This window comes from Miscanthus floridulus, chromosome 6 (genome assembly GCF_019320115.1).
Source record: "Miscanthus floridulus cultivar M001 chromosome 6, ASM1932011v1, whole genome shotgun sequence".
NCBI classification, from domain to species: Eukaryota; Viridiplantae; Streptophyta; class Magnoliopsida; order Poales; family Poaceae; genus Miscanthus; species Miscanthus floridulus.
The window spans coordinates 133,096,204-133,120,193 of NC_089585.1; the positions used below are offsets into that span (position 1 = coordinate 133,096,204).

Here is a 23,990-nt window from a genome sequence, read left to right on the forward strand (position 1 = left end):
AGTACCGGTGGTTTTGAATTTTCTTTTTTTTATTTATTTTCGGTGAATTTTTGAAAAATCATAGTAAATCATAGAAAAATCATAAAATGAAAAATCTAATTTTATTGGACTCCACATGAGTAGATCTACACAGTGAATATATAATACGGTATGCTTTAGTACAATTTTTTTTTTTGTAGCTTTAGATTAATTGGAAAATCCAATTTTGTCTGTAATTAATTAGAATTTATCTATAACTAAGTTATACATAGTCCAATGAGTACGAAATTTTTACTATAGTTCAAGCATACAATAATTAGCGTACCATAAAAATTTCACCACAATTGGACCATAGAAGCTGCAGCTATGAATTATTCCAATTAATTACAGACAAAATTAGATTTTCCAATTAATCTAAAGCTACAGTAAAAAATTTGTACTAAAGCATACCGTATTATATATTCACTATGTAGATCTACTCATGTGGAGTCCAACAAAATTAGATTTTTTATTTTATGATTTTTCTATGATTTACTGTGATTTTTCAAAGATTCAAACCCACTGTTACTGTAGCAAACCGCTGTCAAAAACCGCCCGGGGGTAAAATAGACGGTTTTGGAAAATTCATGGGGTAAAACAGACGGTTTCATAGTTGGGGGGTGAAGTAGACCATGTATGAAAGGTGGGGGGGGTTAAGTAGACTTTTTCCAATTACAAATAGCACTGTTCGCCTAAACGGTCGTTTAGCCCGTTTAAACACCGTGTAAACGCTACACGGTGGTGCGCCGTTTCCGTTTAATCAAGCGTTTACCCCGTTTAATTGATCGTTTAGCCCGTTTAATGGGACGTTTTGCCCGAATAATGGCTAAACGGTAGGTGACCGACTGTTTACCGTTTAGCGTTTAGGAAAACACTGACAAATAGTGGATGTCTTAAAATCTCTTCTAAACTTCTCACTCCATTCACACCGATTCCAATTACAAATAGTGGATGGCTTAACGTAACTAACCTTTTGTGTGTGTGTGTGTCGGGGGAGGGGGAGGGGGAGGGGGGGGGTCTAGTTATGCAGAGCACCAATGGCATGGTACCAATAGCCAGCTATGCCACTATGGCATATCAAATAGCATCGCAACAGGAAAGATCATGGCCATTGGCGGATGCCATGCATGGTAACAAGATATTGAACCATGGAGTTACGTGATTGATTTGAAAAGGCTAAACAGAAGTCGTTCAAAAAAACATCAACAGTTGCTGGGAAATAGGCATGGTGGTTCAGGTTTCCCAAGGAAATACACTGTTTGGAACTTTGGCTATGCAGCACATGATATTTTCTAACTGAAATCGAATAATTACCAACCCTAAAAAACAGTGAATACATCACACAACTTCTGTTCCACGTACCTGTTGGACAATTGTCCGAAGCACAGTCATGGGATTCGCATGGGCAAGTTTAGCCACCATGCGGCCAAGTGGCCTCAGGTTTTCCTTAGCCAACCGTTTTAGGAGCCTTCTGGTGTCCAGCTGATTAAAAAAACGATGTGCGCGAATTTAAAACTTGACATGAAGTGATAGATTAGAAAAAAACATTAAACAGAATAGAAAGGTAACCTTTGCAGTTTGCCTTGCAGCAAGGACAATTGGGTTTTCTTCGGTCTCCTTCTCCCATTCACCATACAGACGATAACGGGCCTGGAAACTAAGGATAGTCAAGGTACTAAATTGCTAAAAACATGAATAGAACACTACAAAATTATATAATATCACAAACCTCATATGGAAGAAGGGAAAGAACCCCCCATATCTCCATATCAACAGCAGGATTAGCAGGGATAAGCTGCAACGAAGACAAGCACGAGCCAAGTGCTTCCTCAATTTGAGATTCTGGTGAAACTACATTTGCTGCACGTGTTGACTCTTTTGATGAGTGGTAGTACGCTTTTAATACTCTGCAAACCTAAATAGTAAACATGGATGATGGATCACTAAGTACATGATGTTCAACATTTTCACTAGTATTCATGTGAAACTGGATACTTGGAAATTCCAAGCAAAGAATAACAAAATTATAACATTTTGCGCTGCAAGGCTGAAAAACTTGGTTGTTGATTTGTTATAACTAGGCAACAACAGTGACATTTTGGTTTATCACAACAAATAGAGGAAATTCTAGTCATGACTTATGACAATAGATGCAATGCAAAGGCTAGTGTGGTGCTTCTGTAAGAATTCCAACGCCGCAATCAATAATGTGGCATCTGTATACTGAACTAAGCCATCAGTTTGGCAGCAGCAAGTATGCATGATAGTGAGCAGTGGTAAAAGATTTAAGTCACCTTTTGAAGTAATTGAGTATCACGATGAAGATATGGTCCACAAGCGGTGAGCATTTGGAAAAACTCCTTTGGCAGATCAAATGAACTTAAAGACAGAGCAGATGTGCCTGTCTGGTCAGCATCATTTCTAGGAGGCAAGTAATAATACAGGTGACAAACTATATGATAGGCTGAAGACATTGTCTTTTCAATCATTCTGCACAAAGGAAAAATAAAGGCAAATATATGTTAAACTGCATAAACCCAAGAAATATAATCATTGGAACAAAAGAAATACAACAAACCTAAATAATCCATCACAGATTTCAATGTGCTCAACAGGATTTAGGTGTGCAAGACGCTCAAAGAGTAGTTGTGCATGATACCTAGGAAAGAACAAAGGGAATCAATCAGTAATATTTACAACAATAATAAAGCATTTTTCTTCCAATCAAGTCACAGTGATATTTACAACAATAATAAAGCATTTTTGTTCCAATCAAAGTCACTCTAGACTAAAAAGTGCTTTTAGATATCTTATTATCTTCACAGTATGATTATACAATAATTATATTTACAAAATGCGCAAAAATACTGGTGCGTCTACTACAGAAATGTGATTGCCGAATAAAACAATAAAAATACATCTAAATTTATTTAATTTAATTATAGATCAAGTAAAAAACAATGGAACATATGTATATTACCAGTCATGCACAGAGAGAAAACCAAGAAGAAGCCCAAGTTTCTGGTTCTTCTCCATCTCAGGGGCTCGCTCCGCAACTATATCATTTTCCACCTCCAATGCTGTATACATATCGATAGTGATTTCTTGTTTCTCGTCATCCATAAGGTCCTTTCCAGTAGCAGCAAGGTTGATTTTGCCAATTTTATTAGCCTGAAGTCAAGAAAAAGAGTAAGCTCGTCAGTCATAGCTTCAATGTCCTATATTACTTAAAAATAAATCAATATGGACATATCGTTAATGTAAGATCAAATTCACATGTGGAGGTAGAAATTGTTCCGGACAAGAAACAAAAGACTAAAGCTCTTTCTGTTTTCCATTATGACAAAAGGGAAAAATAGTGTACATAGTTACTAGTCAACATGTAACATAACCATGTAGCATATGTCACATGAAGGGATGGCTGTACATAAGACTTTTAGTTCAAGAAACTTCTAAACTTTTCCCTCCCTCAACCTTCTTTCCTTTTTGCCACTCCCTTTCATGCTACTCTCCTTGGCCAGTTACAAACATATAGGGAATACGAACCTCATCAATTCTTCTCGAAATGAAAGAATCAAAATGCTCAAACGCCTCGTCGTCATTTGGAAGCAAGTGAGAATAGCTGGAGAGAAAAAAAAAATGGTCATGACACATCCCATTTGAGAAACAAATAGATCCAGCACCAATCAAACTATATATGGAACATAAAAAAGAACACAGAGAGACTGCAATCAGTGAAATCGTATATTCATATGAGTTCCCTTTGGATCAGTAGCACCTATATTTGCACAACTTGAGGAAAATGAACTGAATAACTGATAGAACTCTAATAATACTGAAAACAGTGATAAAATTGGGAAACTAGGAAGTGGCCACCACGGTACAGATAAAAGATTGAAGAAAGAACGAAGTTTTTTTGTTGGTTACACCTTGAGAAAACCAGAGCTAGAAAACCTCACAGCATAAAAAAAAATTAAAAAAACAAACTGACAATCGTTTAAATTACAGATTTATAATGATATATAAGATTACTGTTAGCAATCATGAATTCTGCGGGGATGAGAGGGCTATTAGGAAACATACACATTATCAAGGTCAATGAATCCAGATTTGATCAATAAAGCTGCTGTTCTGAAAAGCCCAGATGGAACAGGGCTGTTGACATCCAATCGTTGATAGTACTGGAATTTGAACCCCAAAATTTGAGCAGCATGGGACTATAATAGAGAAAATCATAAGACATGAGAAAACATTGCATTAATTATGACAAAAATCATGTAAGATGTGGTAAAATAACTGAAAGTATGCATAAATTATGAGACTACTATTTTGGATACTGGTTCTAATAGAACAAATACCTTTGGAAAAAGAGGTATGAGCTGATGAAAGATGTTACTATCTTGATAAAGTTCAAAGCACTCCAACACCTGCAGACAAGAATAACAGAATTACACAACTTCAACAACACACTCTCCGACATAGTAACAGTGGCATAGCAAACGAAGACTCACAATATCAAATACACGATTTGGGTCCAGATCAAAATGGCCAATCAATGACTGTCACAAAATAAATAATTTGTTATTACACAGTACTGGTAAAAAGGCTAAAAATATAGCACAGAGGGAATTAAGGCCTACAGACAACCTTTATAATGCTGATCGTAACCGAAGAAGAATTCTGGCAAGCCAGATCTGAACCAACTTGACAAAGGAGTGTCACCTGAATGACCCACACACATAGATGGGTACGGTAAGAAACCGACAAACTTCAATAAGCATCACAAAAGAACCTTACGAAACTATAGGAGAACATGATTGGAAGAAATCGCGGACAGTGGAATGGTACAATCATTTAGGTAATTTTCAAAGTACAAATCTATATACAGATAGAGGACGTGGTATTCCTAAGCATAGCACGCTTAGCATTTCTTTACAAAGTGACTAAATTGGAGAATATGCCATCTAGAATAAAGCTAACACGTTTCTAACAGTTGCTTTGGGAATTATAAACTCATAACTTCCTGCTATATTGATATTAACTTACAATCCTTAGCATCAATATGAGCTTATTACTTTAATGGACACACATTGAAGAGTGCACTTGTTTGCTACTCCATCTATTCCAAATTACAAGACATTTTAGCTTTTCTATGTACATAGCTGTTGTTATGCACTTAGATATACACTATGTCTTTTTTTTGCGAGGAAGATATACACTATGTATACATACATAGGAAAAGCAATGCATATAAAAAGGCAAAACATCTTATAATTTGGAACGGATGGAATACTAATAATCTAAATGTTCAGGTCGTTGGTAGGTTGATAACCCTCGGGCATCTCTAAGAAATTCTAGGGGGGATGTAATAGCTGACACTTTACCATATTTTGACCCCATCCTAAGAAACTACTTCTTAGGGCCTCTTTGGCAGGGCTCCGGCTCCTGCACTGTAGCAGGGTGTCGGCCGCAGAGCGGCCGACAGGTGCCTACAGGAGCCGGAGCCACGGAGCCAGAAAAACGAGCTTCTCTGGCTCCGGTTGTGTCAGTGAGAGAGGAAAGGAGGAGAGAGAAAACGGCTCTGGTGAACAGTAACCGAGTGTCCTGCCAAAGAGGCCCTTACTCCAGTATATGGATTGTTGCAGTTTCTCAATGTCCCCTCCTCACCCTATGGTTGTGACAAGGTGCAACAGCAGAGGCTACAAGAGTGATCAGACCAGTCACGACATTCGAGGTGCAACATCTGCTGTGGCAAAGTTCGATCAGGCTAGTACAAGGGCCAAGCATGCACTTTCAGACAAGGACAAAAGCCAGATGGACAAGGCAGTACGGCAGACAAACCATCAACTACGATTCAAGGAACAGGATTATGGTTATCTTTATTCATAGCAAAGCATGGGCATTCAATTATTAAACTAGTCAATTAAGCATCCCAGTGTATATTTTAGCCCTTATAGAAAGAAAACGGATTCTTGGACCTCTTTCACGCAGTAACATTGCTTTCACGCTCATGTCACGTCAAGGTACCGCAAAAAAAAGAACCGCAAAAATCCAATTCAAAAAAAAGGAACACAAAATCAGGACAAGTAGATATACATACCAACTTGGCATAGCCCTCACTTTCTTCCCGTAAGAGGTTGAATTTAGTTTGCTGGTAAAGAAGCCGTGTGTTGACCCTAACCTGTTACCGGTCATTTAAATCAAATATCAATCGACCATATATAGTTAATGTTAAAAGAAAAAAAAACAAATCAGCAAATAACATGAGGCAAAAGTAAATCACTCAAGAACCACGATAATGGGGGAAAGGTTAGGAGGTGAAAGTGTTTGAGAAAAAATAAGGATATTATGAATATATCATGGTAAATATGAGTTTTCATAACAAAGTTTATCAATGTGTGCCCACGAACGCCATGACTCAACGCGTATGACAGATTGACAAATCATCACATTATGTGTACCTCCTTGGATTTTAAATCCTGTCCTTTCAGCTTACTCTGTTCAACCTCCCAAAGGAAATCTTCCTTCAAGACCATGGGTGGAGGAAATAGAAAGCATGTATCAGCTTTATCTTAAATTGATGCCAACAGAGATATGGTCACTAGCACAAGGAATTAAAAAAAAAACTCACTTCACATCGCTCTTGCAGAAGCCTAGGCGCAGTAATCGAGGACTCCAGAAACGACTTAGTCTGCAAGATGAGTATTCAAATAGAGATCAATGAGCAGTCCCATTTTTAAATCAAAAGGAAAGTAGACAGCGAGGAGTGTGAATTGTTTCATTTGCTTTATAAGTCATGCCTAGCTTATTACCATTTTAACAAGACGGCTGCGATATTCACCAGAGATTGTAATCTGCATGTTGAAGTAGGTTAGCCTGGCTAAACACTGTTAGAGGAATGCCACTAAACCGAAACACAAGGAGAAAAAACTTATCCAAAAAAAATCACAGGTGCCAAAGTTCATATCAGGTAAAAGCAGTGAATCATGGGTCAAAGTCTAATAACCCAATTGCAGCAGATAAATAACAAAGCAACAGAGGCAAGAAGACATTTAAATTATATGACTGGGAAATGGTAGGCGACACAGTGAATAATATCATTTGCATTTATACATTGCCATCTCTACTGTCCACCATTTAGTTCAAAGAAATGCATCGAAACAGAACTTCTTAGAGACACCTCGAGGCTAATCTATTTTTTTGGTAATCGGTATGCACCCAGAACAGTTCAATTTTGGATAAATCATGCCTAAAAGGACATCTAGCGCCACGTGTGTTCAGTTTTTAATCACGTAAACAGAAACTAAAAGATATGCATGAACTTTTGACCCTTAATAAGCTTCCTAATGTGAACAAGCTTTCTCCAGTTACCATAGAAGCTCATCAAAGGTCTACACATGATCGCTTGGCGAAAAAGTTATCTACTGCTAGTAAAATGAACATCCATGTGTACGAGGCTGCTGACTAGGTTATGTAATAATAGATTTGCATGAAAACTACCTGGTTCATTTCTGGTCAACCAAAAAATGGTACCTAAGTACTAACCTCGAACAGCATTGATTGAGTTTGTTTATGTTACAACTTCAGCTGAAACTTTTTATCGCAACAACACTCATAGTACATGAAACAATAATAAAAGTGGTAGCCTAACATCTGCCCAGAAATAACACATCCTGTCCAATTCCACTGCAAAGCTGTTCAAAGCACCAAACAATTCAGCTATATTGTCGATCCAGCTACCACAGCAAGCAATACACACACTACAAAGTGGCCAATTTAGTCCATACACACATAACTAGTGCCACCAAAAGACAGGATACAATCCTAGATTGAGAAAGTTAACTAAACAAATACACACCAGAAACCACAGAACAACACTGGCATCAGAACCAGTTGCATATACTCACATCCTGTCCTAGGTGAGCGATGATATCAGCGAGCACAGAGCCAAGCTCCTCCTCCCGCCGTTCCTCCTCCACGAACACCACCGACTCCAGCGCCACCCGACTCTTCTGCCGCGGCAAGTCGCCCAGCACCTGCGCAGCCCAGCCCACCCAGTGAACACAGAAGTACCAGCCGGTGGAGGAAAACCTAATCACGGAGCAGCCCGAACTGTCGGAAGCTTACGATCGCCCAGCAGAGCTCGTAGAGGAAGCGCGACATGGGCACCGGATCAGGGAGGCGGAAGGCGCCGGCGGACTGGCCCTTCCATTCGCGAAGGCACTCCTCCGTGATGTGCTTGTAGTTGGGTGCCTGCATAGGGGGCGACATGGCGGTGGCGGCGGCGGCGGCGGCAGTGTTGGTTTGAGTGAGGGTTTTGGGGATTAGGGTTTCATGGGAGCTGCCGAGGTCAGAGAAAGAGGAGCAGGACCGGGGGTGGTGGCGATGAGAGATGGGGAAGGGGAAGGGAAGGGGAAGGGGAAGGAGGAAGACGGGGACGGCGGACGCGCGGTGTGTGCGATGCGTGCTTTTGTTTTTGTAAAAAAAAAAATTATTTTGATCTAGACCATTATAATTCTTCGAGTTTTGAGAAACGTCATTATAATTCAGCTATTCGGAGATTTGCCATTACAATTTCATCTCTCCCGCATCCATGTTATTTTCTACGGCTGCCGCGTACCAGGGCCAATGTCAGGCATGTATGCCTACGGAAAGGCATACGGACATCTAAGTCCCCGTCTCCTCCGTCAGACTGAGCGTGCCCACGGCGGACAAGTACGCGCCCACGGCGACCTGCGTATGAACGGAGAGACGGCGTGGCCTGCGCGCGATGGGGAGCAGGCGTGCTCGCCCGTGGCGGCCTGCACGCGAGAGCGACGGGGCGCTCCTGGTCGTTGGCCCTGCAGGCGCGCGAGGATTTCGTCGCCGCCGTGGTCCGTGGAGGGCACGTCCAGGCCTGTGGAGCTCCCTGTTCGTGCCTGTGGAGCTGGTGGCGTGCTGGCACCTCCGAGCGAGGCCGCGTCCTTCGCGCGCACCAACCTGCAGGCCGCCGGTCCTCGCGAGCAGGCAGCATCGAGACTGGCAAGCCGCGGGCGAGCGCTCCTCCTCGCGTGCAGGCCGCCACCGGCGTCCGCGAGCCTCTCATCCGCGGCGGCCTGATTATCCAGTCGATTCAAGACTCAGGTGCAGCAGGCAGATCAATCAAGAAGAAGAACAATGGTGAGTTGTTGCTTTTACCTTGAGGTAGATATCAATGGCGCGGTAGAGGCCGTCGTCGATTGCCCGGGCGTAGTCTGGGACGAGAGCGGCGATGGTCTGGAACTTGAAGGGCTTGAGGTTGGCATCCGTCCCGACCTCCGCGAGGTACCCGTCGACTAGCTGGCCCACCGACCAGACAGGCCTGAGCTCGGCCGGCGGAGCGTCGACCAGCTGTCACCATGAACTGCTCCAGCATCCGCTGCACGCTGTCCACGTCGTAGAGGGTCTCCGCGGAGTACCCGGTGTTGGGTATCAGCAGGTCCCCAGCGCGGCCTCCTCCAGCTGGTTGCCGGCCCTCCTCTCCAGCGCGTCCCGGCACGCCGCGGCAGCGTGCAGGACCGTTGCGACGCGGAGCAGACCGAGCAGGAACCGCGTCGGGGCGACGCCCTTCTCGACAGGGAGCAGCGCAACAATCTCCTCCAGGAGGGTCCTCTGGTCGCCGGCCGAGAGCACGGCCGCGGTCCCCGACGCTCCGGCTCTGACGCCGCGGCTGCTGCCGTCGCTGTTGTCTCCTCGCCGCCGGAGCCCGGAGAGGTGGCGCCTGGCGTAGTGCATCAGCGAGCCGGCGACGTTCTCGGGGCTCATGCCCCTGGACCGCACCGCCGCGATGAGACGCTTGTAGACGGGCAGCCCCAACGCCTGCTCGTACCACCAGTCCGCGCCCGGCGACCGCGGCCTCCCGGCGGCGCCGATGCCGTTCCAGATCGCCGTCTCCTCGAGGCTCTTCGCCGTGAAGTACTCCAGCATCGGTCACCCGGAGAGCGTCGGGTCGACGCAGACCTTGTCCGCCAGCGAGTCGATGCACCGTGGCACGATGAGCAGGTCCTCGGCGGCAGGGAGCCAATCGCTCATCCGCGGCGGCTTGCGTGCGAGCGATAGCGGGCTGGGTCAGAGGAGACGAGGACTTGACATCCGTATGCCTTGACATAGGCATACGTGCCTGAAAGTGGGCCTGGTACGCGGCAGCCGTAGAAAATGGCATGGATAAGGGAGAGATGAAATTGTAATGGCAAATCTCCGAATAGCTGAATTATAATGGCGTTTCTCAAAACTCGAAGGATTGTAATGGCCTAGATCAAAATAACCCTTAAAAAATGCTTCCGTTTTCTTACAATAAAACAGCATCAGCCGGCTTATCAGTCCAAAAAACCATCAGTCAAGCAGCTCGTTTGTTTCTTCGGGTTCATCAGCTGGGCTTTTCCGTTTTCTCACAATAAAACAGCATCAGCCGGCTTATCAGCCACAAAAACCATCAGCCAAGCAGCTCGTTTGTTTCTTCGGGTTCATCAACTGGGCTTTTGGAGTTTTTTATACGGTCGCAGGCGGTAAGACTCTACCGTTTGCATCAGGCCCACCCTTCCCCAGACCCCGCACAGAGCGGGAGCTCTCTGCACTGAGTATGCCCTTTTTTATTGGGTTTTTGGAGTTGGGAATACGGGAAATGGGAGTCGTCCGTCAATGCGTAATATAACGTCATGTTCGTTTGGGCTTGTTTAGCTTGTTTTTGCCTTGTTTCCAGCCAACGAATAGTATATTTCTCTCACACCAAATCAGTCAACGGTACTTTCAGCCATGTCTTATAAGCCAAACACGACCAAGCGAACAGGTTGTAAGCCGACAACGGTCTAGATCCAACGATGGCTGCGGTACGTGGCTCAGCATGCCTAGTGGTGATGGCGCTTGGCCCGACGCGCACCTGGTCGGCTGCGGCACTCAGCTCGACGCGTCTCGGGAGGTGTTGGGTGGCTAGCCGGAGTCGGATGTGCGGGCACAGAGGGGCAAGCCGAAGAGCGCAGAGGTGCGCGGGTGAGCTAGCAGCACGGCACAGAGACCCGCGCTTTGACGGATGCAAGGAAGTAGTCCTTTGTGTGTGCATTTTGGTGCCATGGAGAAGATGGCGTAGAGAAGATAGATGTGGACATACTATGAAGTAGATAGATAAGGTTGAGAGAGGGATAAAAGAAAAAAAGAAAAAAGAAAAAAAAGATAGATATAGGAGATAGGTGTCGCTTTATCTATCTTTATACCTATTTGGGATTTTCACAAAGCCCAATTACTCCAACTTAAACTCAGATGATCCTCACAAACAAAATCTCCAATGTGACTTTAGAATAGGCGTCACTCTACTGAGCGTCTTATGTTTAGAGAATAGTTAGTTTCCTTAACATACTGCCATGTCTTGAGTCCCCTAGCCACGTCACTTGAGTATTTGACCGATCCCAAACCACTCAAAACCAAAAATATCCTCTAAGGCCATTAAGGCCATGTTTGGTTTGAAGACAGGAGAGGACAGAATGAGTCCTTATATCTATGTTTGGTTGAAGGGACTCGTACGAAAGATGAAAAACTGATGTGGAACGCTCTAGATCAAAAGCATCTCAGGTCGAACTTGTTTTATGTTTAGTACAAGGGATGGTGAGGTTAAGAACGGATGCCTACTGGAATATATTATAACAACAGCATAAGGGTAAGGACCCATGCATGTTAACTACCATTTTAACTTCTTCCTCTTCCACGCCCCATTCGTCGTTGCCCTTGCTTTGATGCCTCCTCTCTACCGTTGTAGGCTAAGGGTCAGGGCCAGGATAGAGCTCACCAGCCTAACACGCTCAGGGCTGCCATCTCGCCCCCCTCCTCCATCGCTGGTGCACGAAGGCCGAGCTCATTGCCTCTCTACATCTCCTCCACCAGGGGCAACCTAAGGCTGAGCTTGGCGCCTTCCCTCTCTCTCCTTCGCCACCGCAAGGTCGTGGATGGAGGCAGGTTTGCTGCCTTCATCGTTTCTCGAACCAAATGCTAACTAAAATAAAGCATTGGTTAAAGCTTACTAGCTTTTCAACAAAACAATTGGATTTATGATAGACTATAAATACCTCATAACTTCGCTCGCTATATGTATGTTTTATTAACCACTACATTTGTTGCCTCACACGGTGTTTGACATCTAATTTGAACCCCGCATATGTATGTATCGATTTCACAGAGAGGTAACACACGGAGGCAGCACGACATTGAAAGGTAACACACCCACGGTATGAAGGCGATGCAACGTTGAAGTAAGGTGCTGCCCTATATTCAAGAGCGATGGCAGATGTGTTCTTTGTGTGCACATATCCTTTCGTGTTTAGGGATCTGTTTATCATATAGTACGACGTCACATTTAAAATGTTTTTTTTTGCCTAGATTTTGTTCACTAAACCACTTCCCTATCAAAGGGGGGGAATTCATTCGATAAGTACTTACTTACGTACGTGCAATACTGCCTATGACTTTGTAAATGCATTGCCTCGGATACCTCTCCGGTCTGAAACGGGTACACTGTACGTGCTCTTGCTTGAGGCCACACGGCCCACTTGCCTAGATAGTAGCAGTACAGTATATACGTACACTAGTACAAGTAGCTGCCGCCTCCGCGGTAATTTGCGAGGCACTCCAGTGTGCAATGTCGCCGCGCAACCTGTTTGCAAGAGTCAGCGTCAAAAAATTTTCTGTCACTGGCTTGCAGAAAAGCGATGGGGGCGAAGGAGCCACAACCTTAAAAACGACCGCCGCCGGCCAGATAAAGATGAGCGTGTTAAACGGTGAATGGCTACTTCTCCCTCTTTATTACGGAGAAAAAGAGATGTACGGTGTCAGATAAGGCGCTGAATGCTGCCTGGCATGGGCCGAATCCATCTCGCTTTGCTGGTGTCAGTGCATCGGTCCCCTCGTGCGCTCGGCCGCTGCAAAATCTTCCTGCAAAACCCAAAACCATCGTCGGTATCGCGAGTGGACGGTAATGGCATCAACGGATCAACCCATGCAGACTCCAAGCTCGATTAGATACGGCAGGCAGACACATTCAGTTCAAATTATTTCGTGCAACTTAAACCATCTCGTTGGAGTACAACTGAACTTAACTTTTAATTCTACGTGAAGCCTGCGTTCATGAGAGAGCATCTAAGCAGAACCATTAATTTAGAGTCTGTCTACGTCACACCCGTGTGTTTCACAAGCAACTAGCACTCGGTTGTTGGATCCATCTAAAACACTCAATTTCCATCAGCACCAAGATTCGATTGTTTCACATAGCACTAGTACACGAATTCTAGCACCTTTGGTAGACGTAAATCAGACAGCTGCACCTCTAGCTACAGTGTTATCTGGTTCAGGAAGCTCTCGCTCGCCTTCAGGTCTACCTCAGCATCACCTCTGGGCCACTGTCTCTCATCTAAAGATTGGCTGCATCAAAAGGACCAGTTCAGTTTCTTGTCAGATGTTGTACTGCATCAACAAAGGAGTTAGTAGTCAATGAATGGAGTCCTACTTATATTGATATTAACTTACAATCCTTAGCATCAATATGAGCTTATTACTTTAATGGACACACATTGAAGAGTGCACTTGTTTGCTACTCCATCTATTCCAAATTACAAGACATTTTAGCTTTTCTATGTACATAGCTGTTGTTATGCACTTAGATATACACTATGTCTTTTTTTTGCGAGGAAGATATACACTATGTATACATACATAGGAAAAGCAATGCATATAAAAAGCCAAAACATCTTATAATTTGGAACGGATGGAATACTAATAATCTAAATGTTCAGGTCGTTGGTAGGTTGATAACCCTCGGGCATCTCTAAGAAATTCTAGGGGGGATGTAATAGCTGACACTTTACCATATTTTGACCCCATCCTAAGAAACTACTTCTTAGGGCCTCTTTGGCAGGGCTCCGGCTCCTGCACTGTAGCAGGGTGTCGGCCGCAGAGCGGCCGACAGGTGCCTACAGGAGCCGGAGCCACGGAGCCAGAAAAACGAGCTTCTCTGGCTCCGGTTGTGTCAGTGAGAGAGGAAAGGAGGAGAGAGAAAACGGCTCTGGTGAACAGTAACCGAGTGTCCTGCCAAAGAGGCCCTTACTCCAGTATATGGATTGTTGCAGTTTCTCAATGTCCCCTCCTCACCCTATGGTTGTGACAAGGTGCAACAGCAGAGGCTACAAGAGTGATCAGACCAGTCACGACATTCGAGGTGCAACATCTGCTGTGGCAAAGTTCGATCAGGCTAGTACAAGGGCCAAGCATGCACTTTCAGACAAGGACAAAAGCCAGATGGACAAGGCAGTACGGCAGACAAACCATCAACTACGATTCAAGGAACAGGATTATGGTTATCTTTATTCATAGCAAAGCATGGGCATTCAATTATTAAACTAGTCAATTAAGCATCCCTTAGAAGGGCAGGCCTGGTGCAGTGGTGAGAGCTGTCTCACTGAGTCACTAGGTCGTGGGTTCGAAGCAGCCTCTCCGCAGATTTTGCGGGAGAAAGGCTTGTCTCAGTTTATCCCTTCCCCAGACCCCACTCATGTGGGAGCCTCCGGCACTGGGTCTGCCCCCCCCCCCCCCCCCCCCTTTAATTAAGCATCCCAGTGTATATTTTAGCCCTTATAGAAAGAAAACAGATTCTTGGACCCCTTTCACGCAATAACATTGCTTTCACGCTCATGTCACGTCAAGGTACCGTAGAAAAAAGAACCGCAAAAATCCAATTAAAAAAAAAGGAACACAAAATCAGGACAAGTAGATATACATACCAACTTGGCATAGCCCTCACTTTCCTCCCGTAAGAGGTTGAATTTAGTTTGCTGGTAAAGAAGCCGTGTGTTGACCCTAACCTGTTACCGGTCATTTAAATCAAATATCAATCGACCATATATAGTTAATGTTAAAAGAAAAAAAACAAATCAGCAAATAACATGAGGCAAAAGTAAATCTCTCAAGAACCACGATAATGGGGGAAAGGTTAGGAGGTGAAAGTGTTTGAGAAAAAATAAGGATATTATGAATATATCATGGTAAATATGAGTTTTCATAACAAAGTTTATCAATGTGTGCCCACGAACGCCATGACTCAACGCGTATGACAGATTGACAAATCATCACATTATGCGTACCTCCTTGGATTTTAAATCCTGTCCTTTCAGCTTACTCTGTTCAACCTCCCAAAGGAAATCTTCCTTCAAGACCATGGGTGGAGGAAATAGAAAGCATGTATCAGCTTTATCTTAAATTGATGCCAACAGAGATATGGTCACTAGCACAAGGGCAGACCCAGTGCCGGAGGCTCCCACATGAGTGGGGTCTGGGGAAGGGATAAACCGAGACAAGCCTTTCCCCCACAAAATCTGCGGAGAGGCTGCTTCGAACCCACGACCTGGTCACTAGCACAAGGAATTAAAAAAAAACTCACTTCACATCGCTCTTGCAGAAGCCTAGGCGCAGTAATCGAGGACTCCAGAAACGACTTAGTCTGCAAGATGAGTATTCAAATAGAGATCAATGAGCAGTCCCATTTTTAAATCAAAAGGAAAGTAGACAGCGAGGAGTGTGAATTGTTTCATTTGCTTTATAAGTCATGCCTAGCTTATTACCATTTTAACAAGACGGCTGCGATATTCACCAGAGATTGTAATCTGCATGTTGAAGTAGGTTAGCCTGGCTAAACACTGTTAGAGGAATGCCACTAAACCGAAACACAAGGAGAAAAAACTTATCCAAAAAAAATCACAGGTGCCAAAGTTCATATCAGGTAAAAGCAGTGAATCATGGGTCAAAGTCTAATAACCCAATTGCAGCAGATAAATAACAAAGCAACAGAGGCAAGAAGACATTTAAATTATATGACTGGGAAATGGTAAGCGACACAGTGAATAATATCATTTGCATTTATACATTGCCATCTCTACTGTCCACCATTTAGTTCAAAGAAATGCATCGAAACAGAACTTCTTAGAGACACCTCGAGGCTAATCTATTTTTTTGGTAATCGGTATGCACCCAGAACAGTTCAATTTTGGATAAATCATGCCTAAAAGGACATCTAGCGCCACGTGTGTTCAGTTTTTAATCACGTAAACAGAAACTAAAAGATATGCATGAACTTTTGACCCTTAATAAGCTTCCTAATGTGAACAAGCTTTCTCCAGTTACCATAGAAGCTCATCAAAGGTCTACACATGATCGCTTGGCGAAAAAGTTATCTACTGCTAGTAAAATGAACATCCATGTGTACGAGGCTGCTGACTAGGTTATGTAATAATAGATTTGCATGAAAACTACCTGGTTCATTTCTGGTCAACCAAAAAATGGTACCTAAGTACTAACCTCGAACAGCATTGATTGAGTTTGTTTATGTTACAACTTCAGCTGAAACTTTTTATCGCAACAACACTCATAGTACATGAAACAATAATAAAAGTGGTAGCCTAACATCTGCCCAGAAATAACACATCCTGTCCAATTCCACTGCAAAGCTGTTCAAAGCACCAAACAATTCAGCTATATTGTCGATCCAGCTACCACAGCAAGCAATACACACACTACAAAGTGGCCAATTTAGTCCATACACACATAACTAGTGCCACCAAAAGACAGGATACAATCCTAGATTGAGAAAGTTAACTAAACAAATACACACCAGAAACCACAGAACAACACTGGCATCAGAACCAGTTGCATATACTCACATCCTGTCCTAGGTGAGCGATGATATCAGCGAGCACAGAGCCAAGCTCCTCCTCCCGCCGTTCCTCCTCCACGAACACCACCGACTCCAGCGCCACCCGACTCTTCTGCCGCGGCAAGTCGCCCAGCACCTGCGCAGCCCAGCCCACCCAGTGAACACAGAAGTACCAGCCGGTGGAGGAAAACCTAATCACGGAGCAGCCCGAACTGTCGGAAGCTTACGATCGCCCAGCAGAGCTCGTAGAGGAAGCGCGCCATGGGCACCGGATCAGGGAGGCGGAAGGCGCCGGCGGACTGGCCCTTCCATTCGCGAAGGCACTCCTCCGTGATGTGCTTGTAGTTGGGTGCCTGCATAGGGGGCGACATGGCGGTGGCGGCGGCGGCGGCGGCAGTGTTGGTTTGAGTGAGGGTTTTGGGGATTAGGGTTTCATGGGAGCTGCCGAGGTCAGAGAAAGAGGAGCAGGACCCGGGGTGGTGGCGATGAGAGACGGGGAAGGAGGAAGACGGGGACGGCGGACGCGCGGTGTGTGCGATGCGTGCTTGTTTTTGTTTTAAAAAAAATGTTTCCGTTTTCTTACCATAAAACAGCATCAGTCGACTTATCAGCCCAAAGACCTTCAGCCAAGCAGCTCATTTGTTTTTTCGGGTTCATCAGCTGGGGTTTTCCGTTTTCTCACAATAAAACAGCACCAGCCGGCTTATCAGCCGCAAAAACCATCAGCCAAACAACTCGTTTGTTTCTTCGGGTTCATCGGCTGGGCGTTTGGAGTTTTTTATACGGTCGCAGGCGGTAAGACTCTACCGCTTGTATCAGGCCCACCCTTTTCCAGATCCCGCACAGAGTGGGAGCTCTCTGCACTGGATACGCCCTTTTTTCTTGGGTTTTTGGAGTTGGGAATAAGGGAAATAGGAGTCGTCCGTCAATGCGTAATCTAACGTCATGTTCGTTTTGGCTTATTTAGCTTGTTTTTGTCTTGTTTTCATCCAACGAATAGTATTTTTCTCTCACACCAAATCAGTCAACAGTACTTTCAGCCCTGTCTTATAAGCCAAACACGACCAAACGAACAGGTTGTAAGCCGTCAACGGTCTAGATCCAACGATGGCTGCGGTACGTGGCTCAACATGCCTAGCGGTGATGGTGCTTGGCCCGACGCGCACCTGGCCGGCTGCGGCACTCAGCTCGACGCGTCTCGGGAGGTGTTGGGTGGCTAGCCGGAGTCGGATGTGCGGGCACGGAGGGGCAGGCCGAAGAGCGCAGAGGTGCGCGGGTGAGCTAGCAGCACGACACAGAGACCCGCGCTTTGACGGATGCGAGGAAGGAGTCCTTTGTGTGTGCATTTTGGTGCCATGAAGAAGATGGCGTAGAGAAGATAGATGTGGACATACTATGAAGTAGATAGATAAGGTTGAGAGAGGAATAAAAGAAAAAAAAAGAAAAAAGAAAAAAAAGATAGAAATGGGAGATAGGTGTCGCTTTATCTATCTTTATACCTATTTGGGATTTTCACAAAGCCCAATTACTCCAACTTAAACTCAGATGATCCCCACAAACAAAATCTCCAATGTGACTTTAGAATAGGCGTCACTCTACTAAGCGTCTTATGTTTAGAGAATAGTTAGTTTCCTTAACATACTGCCACGTCTTGAGTCCCCTAGCCACGTCACTTGAGTATTTGACCAATCCCAAACCACTCAAAACCAAAAATATCCTCTAAGGCCATTAAGGCCATGTTTGTTTTAAAGACATGAGAGGACAGAATGAGTCCTTATATCTATGTTTGGTTGAAGGGACTCGTACGAAAGATGAAAACTGATGTGGAACGCTCTAGATCAAAAGCATCTCAGGTCGGACTTGTTTTATGTTTAGTACAAGGGGACTCAAGACGTGGCAGTATGCCATGTCTTGAATGTGTATTTCATATGTTTGCTTGCATGGCATAAGTTTTAAATTTTAAATATCCATGCTTGTGTGGTGTATGCTAGTTGTAGGTTTAAATGATAAAATAAAAAACTAGCATGCATAGGATATCTAATGATTTCATTTCCAAGTATTTTCAAGTGGTATCTTTTCAAAGCATGTGTACAAGTGGTATCAAGCTAACCATGGTGCTAAGGATGGTATAATAGTGCACTCCGATTGGTATCACTCTTCAAATGACCATCTTTTATACCTTAGCACCATTTGGTAGACAATGACTCCTATATTTCCTATCTAAGCATATGTGCAAGCTACAATTCAAACTCTTAGCACATATGTAGGGTGAGCAATTGCTACCATTTGGAGTTCATGAAACTTGTCCATATTCTTTTACACATGGTAAATATGCTTGGACAAGCAACATGGATTCAATTGAATTTTATTTCATATCTTTGTATAAGGGTTGCCATCAATTACCAAAAAGGGAGAGATTAAAAGCTCTAGTTTGGTTTTGGTGAATTGATAAAACCCTAAGCGCTAACTTAGTTTATCAAGTGATCATGAGATAGGTAGCACATTCCAAGTGGTGAAGCAAATGAAGATCATAGCATGATGATGATGCCATGGTGATAATCAAGTGCTTGGACTTGGAAAAGAAGAAAGAGAAAAGCAAAAGCTCAAGGCAAAGGTATAAACCATATGAGCTATTTTGTTTTGGTGATCAAGACACTTAGAGAGTGTGATCACATTTAGGGTTGATAGCCGTACTATTAAGAGGGGTGAAACTCGTATCGAAATACGATTATCAAAATGCCACTAGATGCTCTAACTCATTGCATATGCATTTAGGATCTAGTGGAATGCTAACACCCTTGAAATTGTTTATGAAAATATGCTAACACATGTGCACAAGGTGTTACACTTGGTGGTTGGCACATTTGAGCAAGGGTGAAGAAGTTAGAGGTGAAAAGGAGTTAGTCTTGTCGGTCACTAAGTGACCGGACGCTGGTCTCAGAAGGATCGGCGCGTCCGGTCAAGTGTGGCAGCGTAGACACTAGTGTCGGTCAATCGACCAGACGCTGGGTCATGGACTGACCGGACATTGGCGAGGTGAGTCCGGTCCTATTGTCGGACAGCGCTCAGAGGCTAGGGTCTCTGACCGGACGTTGGCAGGGTCCGGTCATGCATGACCGGACGCGTCCGGTGGACGATTTATGTTTCTAGAACTTTACTGGAAACGACCGGACGCTGGTGGCTCAGCGTCCGATCAGTTTTAGCGCATCGTTCGGTGAACACAAGTTACCGTTAAAGTCGGGACACATGGCGGTCGTTGGGCGACCGGACGCTGAGGTCCAGCGTCCGGTCAACTTGACCGGAGCGTCCGGTCAGCCCGCATTGTGCCCAGTGAAGGGGTACAATGGCTCTATTTCGTGGGGACGTCTATTTAAGCCCCATGGCTGGTTGAAGCTCACACATTTGGCAATTTTCATTGACATAGCAACCTTGTGAGCTTAGCCAAAGCCCTCCCACTCATCTCCATCATTGATTCATCATCTTTGTGAGATTGGGAGTGAATCCAAGTGCATTGCTTGAGTGATTGCATCTAGAGGCACTTGGTGTTCGTGTTTCGCTGTGGATTTCGCTTGTTACTCTTGGTTTTTACCGCCACCTAGACGGCTTGGAGCAGCGGAGATCGTCGAGCGGAGGTTGGTGATTGTCTCTGGCTCCGATCGTGGTGATTGTGAGGGGTTTTTGACCTTTCCCCGACGGAGAGCCAAAAGATACTCTAGTGGATTGTTCGTGGCTTGTGTGATCCTCATCTTGTGTTGGTTGTGCGGCACCCTATTGAGGGTTTGACGTGTGAAGCCAATTAACGCGTGAACCTCCAAGTGAGTGAATCACCACAATGAGGACTAGCTTGCCGGCAAGCAAGTGAACCTCAGTAAAAATCATTGTGTTCATCATTGATTCCGAGGTGATTGGTCTTCATTGTTATTCATCCTTGTGATTGATTGGGTTTTTCATCTACACGGCGGTATAACCTTCTTGATCACTCTTATTATATTACCGCAAACTAGTTGTCAAGCTCTTTATTGTACCTAGTTGTGAGAGCTTGCTTACTTGGTTGGTGTGGCTCTTTAGTTAGTCTTTGAGAGCACACTAAGATAGAGTAATATCTTAGCTATTATGTGAATAGATACTATCTAAACTAGAATTGTGGTAGGTGGCTTGCTTTTGAGTAGGCTAGCGCAACACTTGCTTTACCTCATAATTGTCTAACCATTTTGTTAAGTGTTGCTGTAGAAAATTTTTATTAGGCTATTCACCCCCTCTAGCCATTAGGACATTTCAAGTGGTATCGGAGCCGAGGTCACCGTGATTTGAGGCTTAACAACCTTCAGTGTAAAAATGGCTCAAATCAACAACACCAAGAAGCCACCCCAATTTGATGGCACAAATTATCCTTATTAGAAGTCAAAGATGACCACTCACATCAAGTCAATCAATAGAAAGGTTTGGAAGGTGGTAGAAACCAAAATTGAGATTGAAGACCCGGAGAATCCCACCGTGGCCGAAGAAGTGCTTCTCCAAAACAATGACATTGCTCCAAGTGCCATTCATGATGCAATTGATGAAAGAACATTTGAGCAAATCAAGAATATTGAGATAGCACATGAAGCTTGAAAGAAGTTGGAAGAATCATTTGAGGGCACTCAAGTCGTAAAGGGTGCTAAGACATATATCCTCAAAGAGAAGTTTGCAAGCTTCAAGATGAAGGAGGATGAGAGTGTGCCAGAGATGTTCCATAGGCTTCAAGTGCTTGTCAATGATCTCAAAGAACTTGGAGAAGAGGTGAAGGACAAGGACTTCTCCTATAAGTTCTTAAGATGCTTACCTTCAAGATTTGGCACATTGGTCACCATTCTAGTAAGAAACGGTTTGGACACCATGACACCAAACCAAGTATTGGGAGATATAATGATCGATGATACTTATAGAGATGATGATGAGAAGGAAGAAAAGAATGAGAAGAAGGATGACAAGAAAAAGAGCATGGCTTTCAAAGCCACATCATCCAAGGGCAAAGCTAAGCAAGAAACACCAAGTGAAGAAGATGAATCTTGGGATGATGATGATGATGATGAGAAGATGGCTCTCTTTGTCAAGAGATTTGGAAAGTTTATGGTGAAGAAGGGCTATCGTGCTAGAAGAAAGAAGTCTTCATCCAAGCACAAAGAAGAGTCAAGAAGGTGCTTCAAGTGTGGAAGCAAAGATCATCTTGTTGCTCAATGCCCATACAATAGCGACAATGATGATGACAACAAGAAGAAGGACAAGAAGGAAAAGAAAAAGAAGGACAAGATGGCATTAAGAAGAAGAAGGGTGGTTCATATGTAGTCACTTGGGATAGTGATGCTTCCTCAAGTGATGATGAGGATGATAGTGATGATAACAAGACCACCAAGAAGAAGGTTCTTGCAAGCATTGCTATCAATGAGAAGCCTTCTCTCTTCGAATCTTCAGCATGCTTCATGGCTAAGACCACTAAGGTACAATCTTATGATGATGCAAGTGATGAAGAACATGATGATGAAAATGAAGATGAAAATGAAAATAATAGTGATAGTGATATTGATGAACCTACTAAAGATGAATTATTTGACATGTTAGAAGATGCTAGAGAACACTTTGACATCAAGAGAAGGGAATGCAAAAGTTTGCGTAAGGAACTAAAGGACCTTAAGCAAGCCTTTAATGAGCTCAATTCATCTCATGAGAGGCTAGAGGAAGCCAATGAGAAGCTTAGCAAAGCTCACAAAAAGCTTAAAAAGGCTCATTCATCTTTGCTTGATGACCAAAATAAAAGGAAGCATGTTGAAACTTGCAATGTAGGTTTAACTTGTGATATAATTGATGAATCACTATCCATGCCTATCATTGTTGCTCCTACTAACCCTTCTTGTAGCACCTCCACTTCTACCTCATCTAGTAGTGATGGTCTCACTTGTGACACCTCACTAGTGGTTGAGAATGAGAACCTCAAGAAGGAGATTAATAAGCTCACTCACACCTTAGCTAAAGCTTATGGTGGTGAGGACCGCTTGCTTATGTGCTTGGGTAGCCAAAGAACCTCTCTCTACAAAGAGGGATTGGGCTATACCCCTAAGAAAGGCAAAGCGGCCTTTGCTCCTCACAAGACTAGTTTTGTAAAGAACAATGGTCGGTTTTGTACTAGTTACAAGCAAGTGGGTCATAAGGAGCATGAATGCAAAAACAAAAGCAAAAATGCTAATGTATCCTCCATTAAGCTTGATTCATGCTATATGCTTACTAAGGGTACAAATGGTGTGAAGGCTAAGTTCATTGGTAAACCATAGATGGGCTCAAAGAAGAAAGTCATTTAGGTACCAAATAGCTTAGTGACTAACCTTCAAGGACCCAAGTAAGTTTTGGTACCTAAAAAGAATTAATCTTCTTTTATAGGTCAATTACAAAGCCGGAGGAAGGCATTGGGTTCTTGATAGTGGGTGCACTCAATACATGACCGGTGATGCAAGAATGTTCAACTCAATCAACACCAATGGCAATGATGGTTATGATAGTATCACATTTGGTGACAATGGCAAAGGCAAGGTCAAAGGGCTTGGTAAGATGGCAATATCTAATGACATGAGCATATCAAATGTGTTGCTAGTAGAGAGCTTGAACTTCAATTTGCTATCCGTAGCTCAATTGTGTGATCTTGGATTCAAATGCATATTTGGGGTAAATGATGTAGAGATCATAAGTGTAGATGGCTCTAACTTGATCTTCAAAGGTTTTAGATATGAGAATCTATACTTGGTTAATTTCAATGCTAGTGAAGCTAAATTATCTACATGCTTGTTCACTAAGTCTAGCATGGGTTGGTTATGACATAGAAGGCTTGGTCATGTTGGAATGAAACAATTGAATAGATTGGTTAAGCATGACTTGGTTGGAGGCTTGAAAGATGTTGTGTTTGAGAAGGATAAACTTTGTAGCTCTTGTCAAGCCGGCAAACAAGTTGGAAACACACATCCTAAGAAAAGCATGATGAGCACTAGCAAAGCATTTGAATTATTACACATAGATTTGTTTGGGCCAACTCAATACACTAGTATCGGTGGTAACAAATATGGCTTTGTGATAGTGGATGACTACACTAGATACACATGGGTATTCTTTCTATTGAACAAAGGTGATGTATTTGCAATATTCAAATCATTTGTCAAAGGCATTCATAATGAGTTTGAAACAACCATCAAGAGAGTTAGAAGTGACAATGGTAGTGAGTTTAAGAACACTAGAATTGATGAGTCATGTG

General features: G+C 43.7%; 1 protein-coding gene across 2 annotated transcripts in view; it reads right to left on the reverse strand.

The window, feature by feature from the left end:
* LOC136457022 (THO complex subunit 2-like) overlaps positions 1-17,244 on the reverse strand; it is a 35,666-nt gene extending 18,422 nt beyond the window's left edge. The window contains exons 1-17 of one of the 2 annotated variants that reach the window (XM_066457062.1): positions 8,146-8,446; positions 7,926-8,054; positions 6,831-6,872; positions 6,650-6,709; positions 6,480-6,542; positions 6,119-6,199; positions 4,666-4,740; positions 4,530-4,577; positions 4,377-4,445; positions 4,102-4,235; positions 3,565-3,640; positions 2,999-3,189; positions 2,597-2,677; positions 2,313-2,508; positions 1,748-1,933; positions 1,588-1,668; positions 1,381-1,500 (exon numbers count right to left, since the gene is read on the reverse strand). In XM_066457062.1, coding sequence (XP_066313159.1) covers positions 1,381-1,500; positions 1,588-1,668; positions 1,748-1,933; positions 2,313-2,508; positions 2,597-2,677; positions 2,999-3,189; positions 3,565-3,640; positions 4,102-4,235; positions 4,377-4,445; positions 4,530-4,577; positions 4,666-4,740; positions 6,119-6,199; positions 6,480-6,542; positions 6,650-6,709; positions 6,831-6,872; positions 7,926-8,054; positions 8,146-8,289 — 1,776 coding nt within the window. In that variant the 5' untranslated portion in view covers positions 8,290-8,446. Of the gene's footprint in view, positions 1-1,380; positions 1,501-1,587; positions 1,669-1,747; positions 1,934-2,312; positions 2,509-2,596; positions 2,678-2,998; positions 3,190-3,564; positions 3,641-4,101; positions 4,236-4,376; positions 4,446-4,529; positions 4,578-4,665; positions 4,741-6,118; positions 6,200-6,479; positions 6,543-6,649; positions 6,710-6,830; positions 6,873-7,925; positions 8,055-8,145; positions 8,447-14,792; positions 14,874-15,152; positions 15,216-15,448; positions 15,509-15,629; positions 15,672-16,724; positions 16,854-16,944 lie in introns of those variants that run through there. The other variant, XM_066457061.1, reaches the window with a different exon arrangement.
* Positions 17,245-23,990: the final 6,746 nt, after the last annotated feature.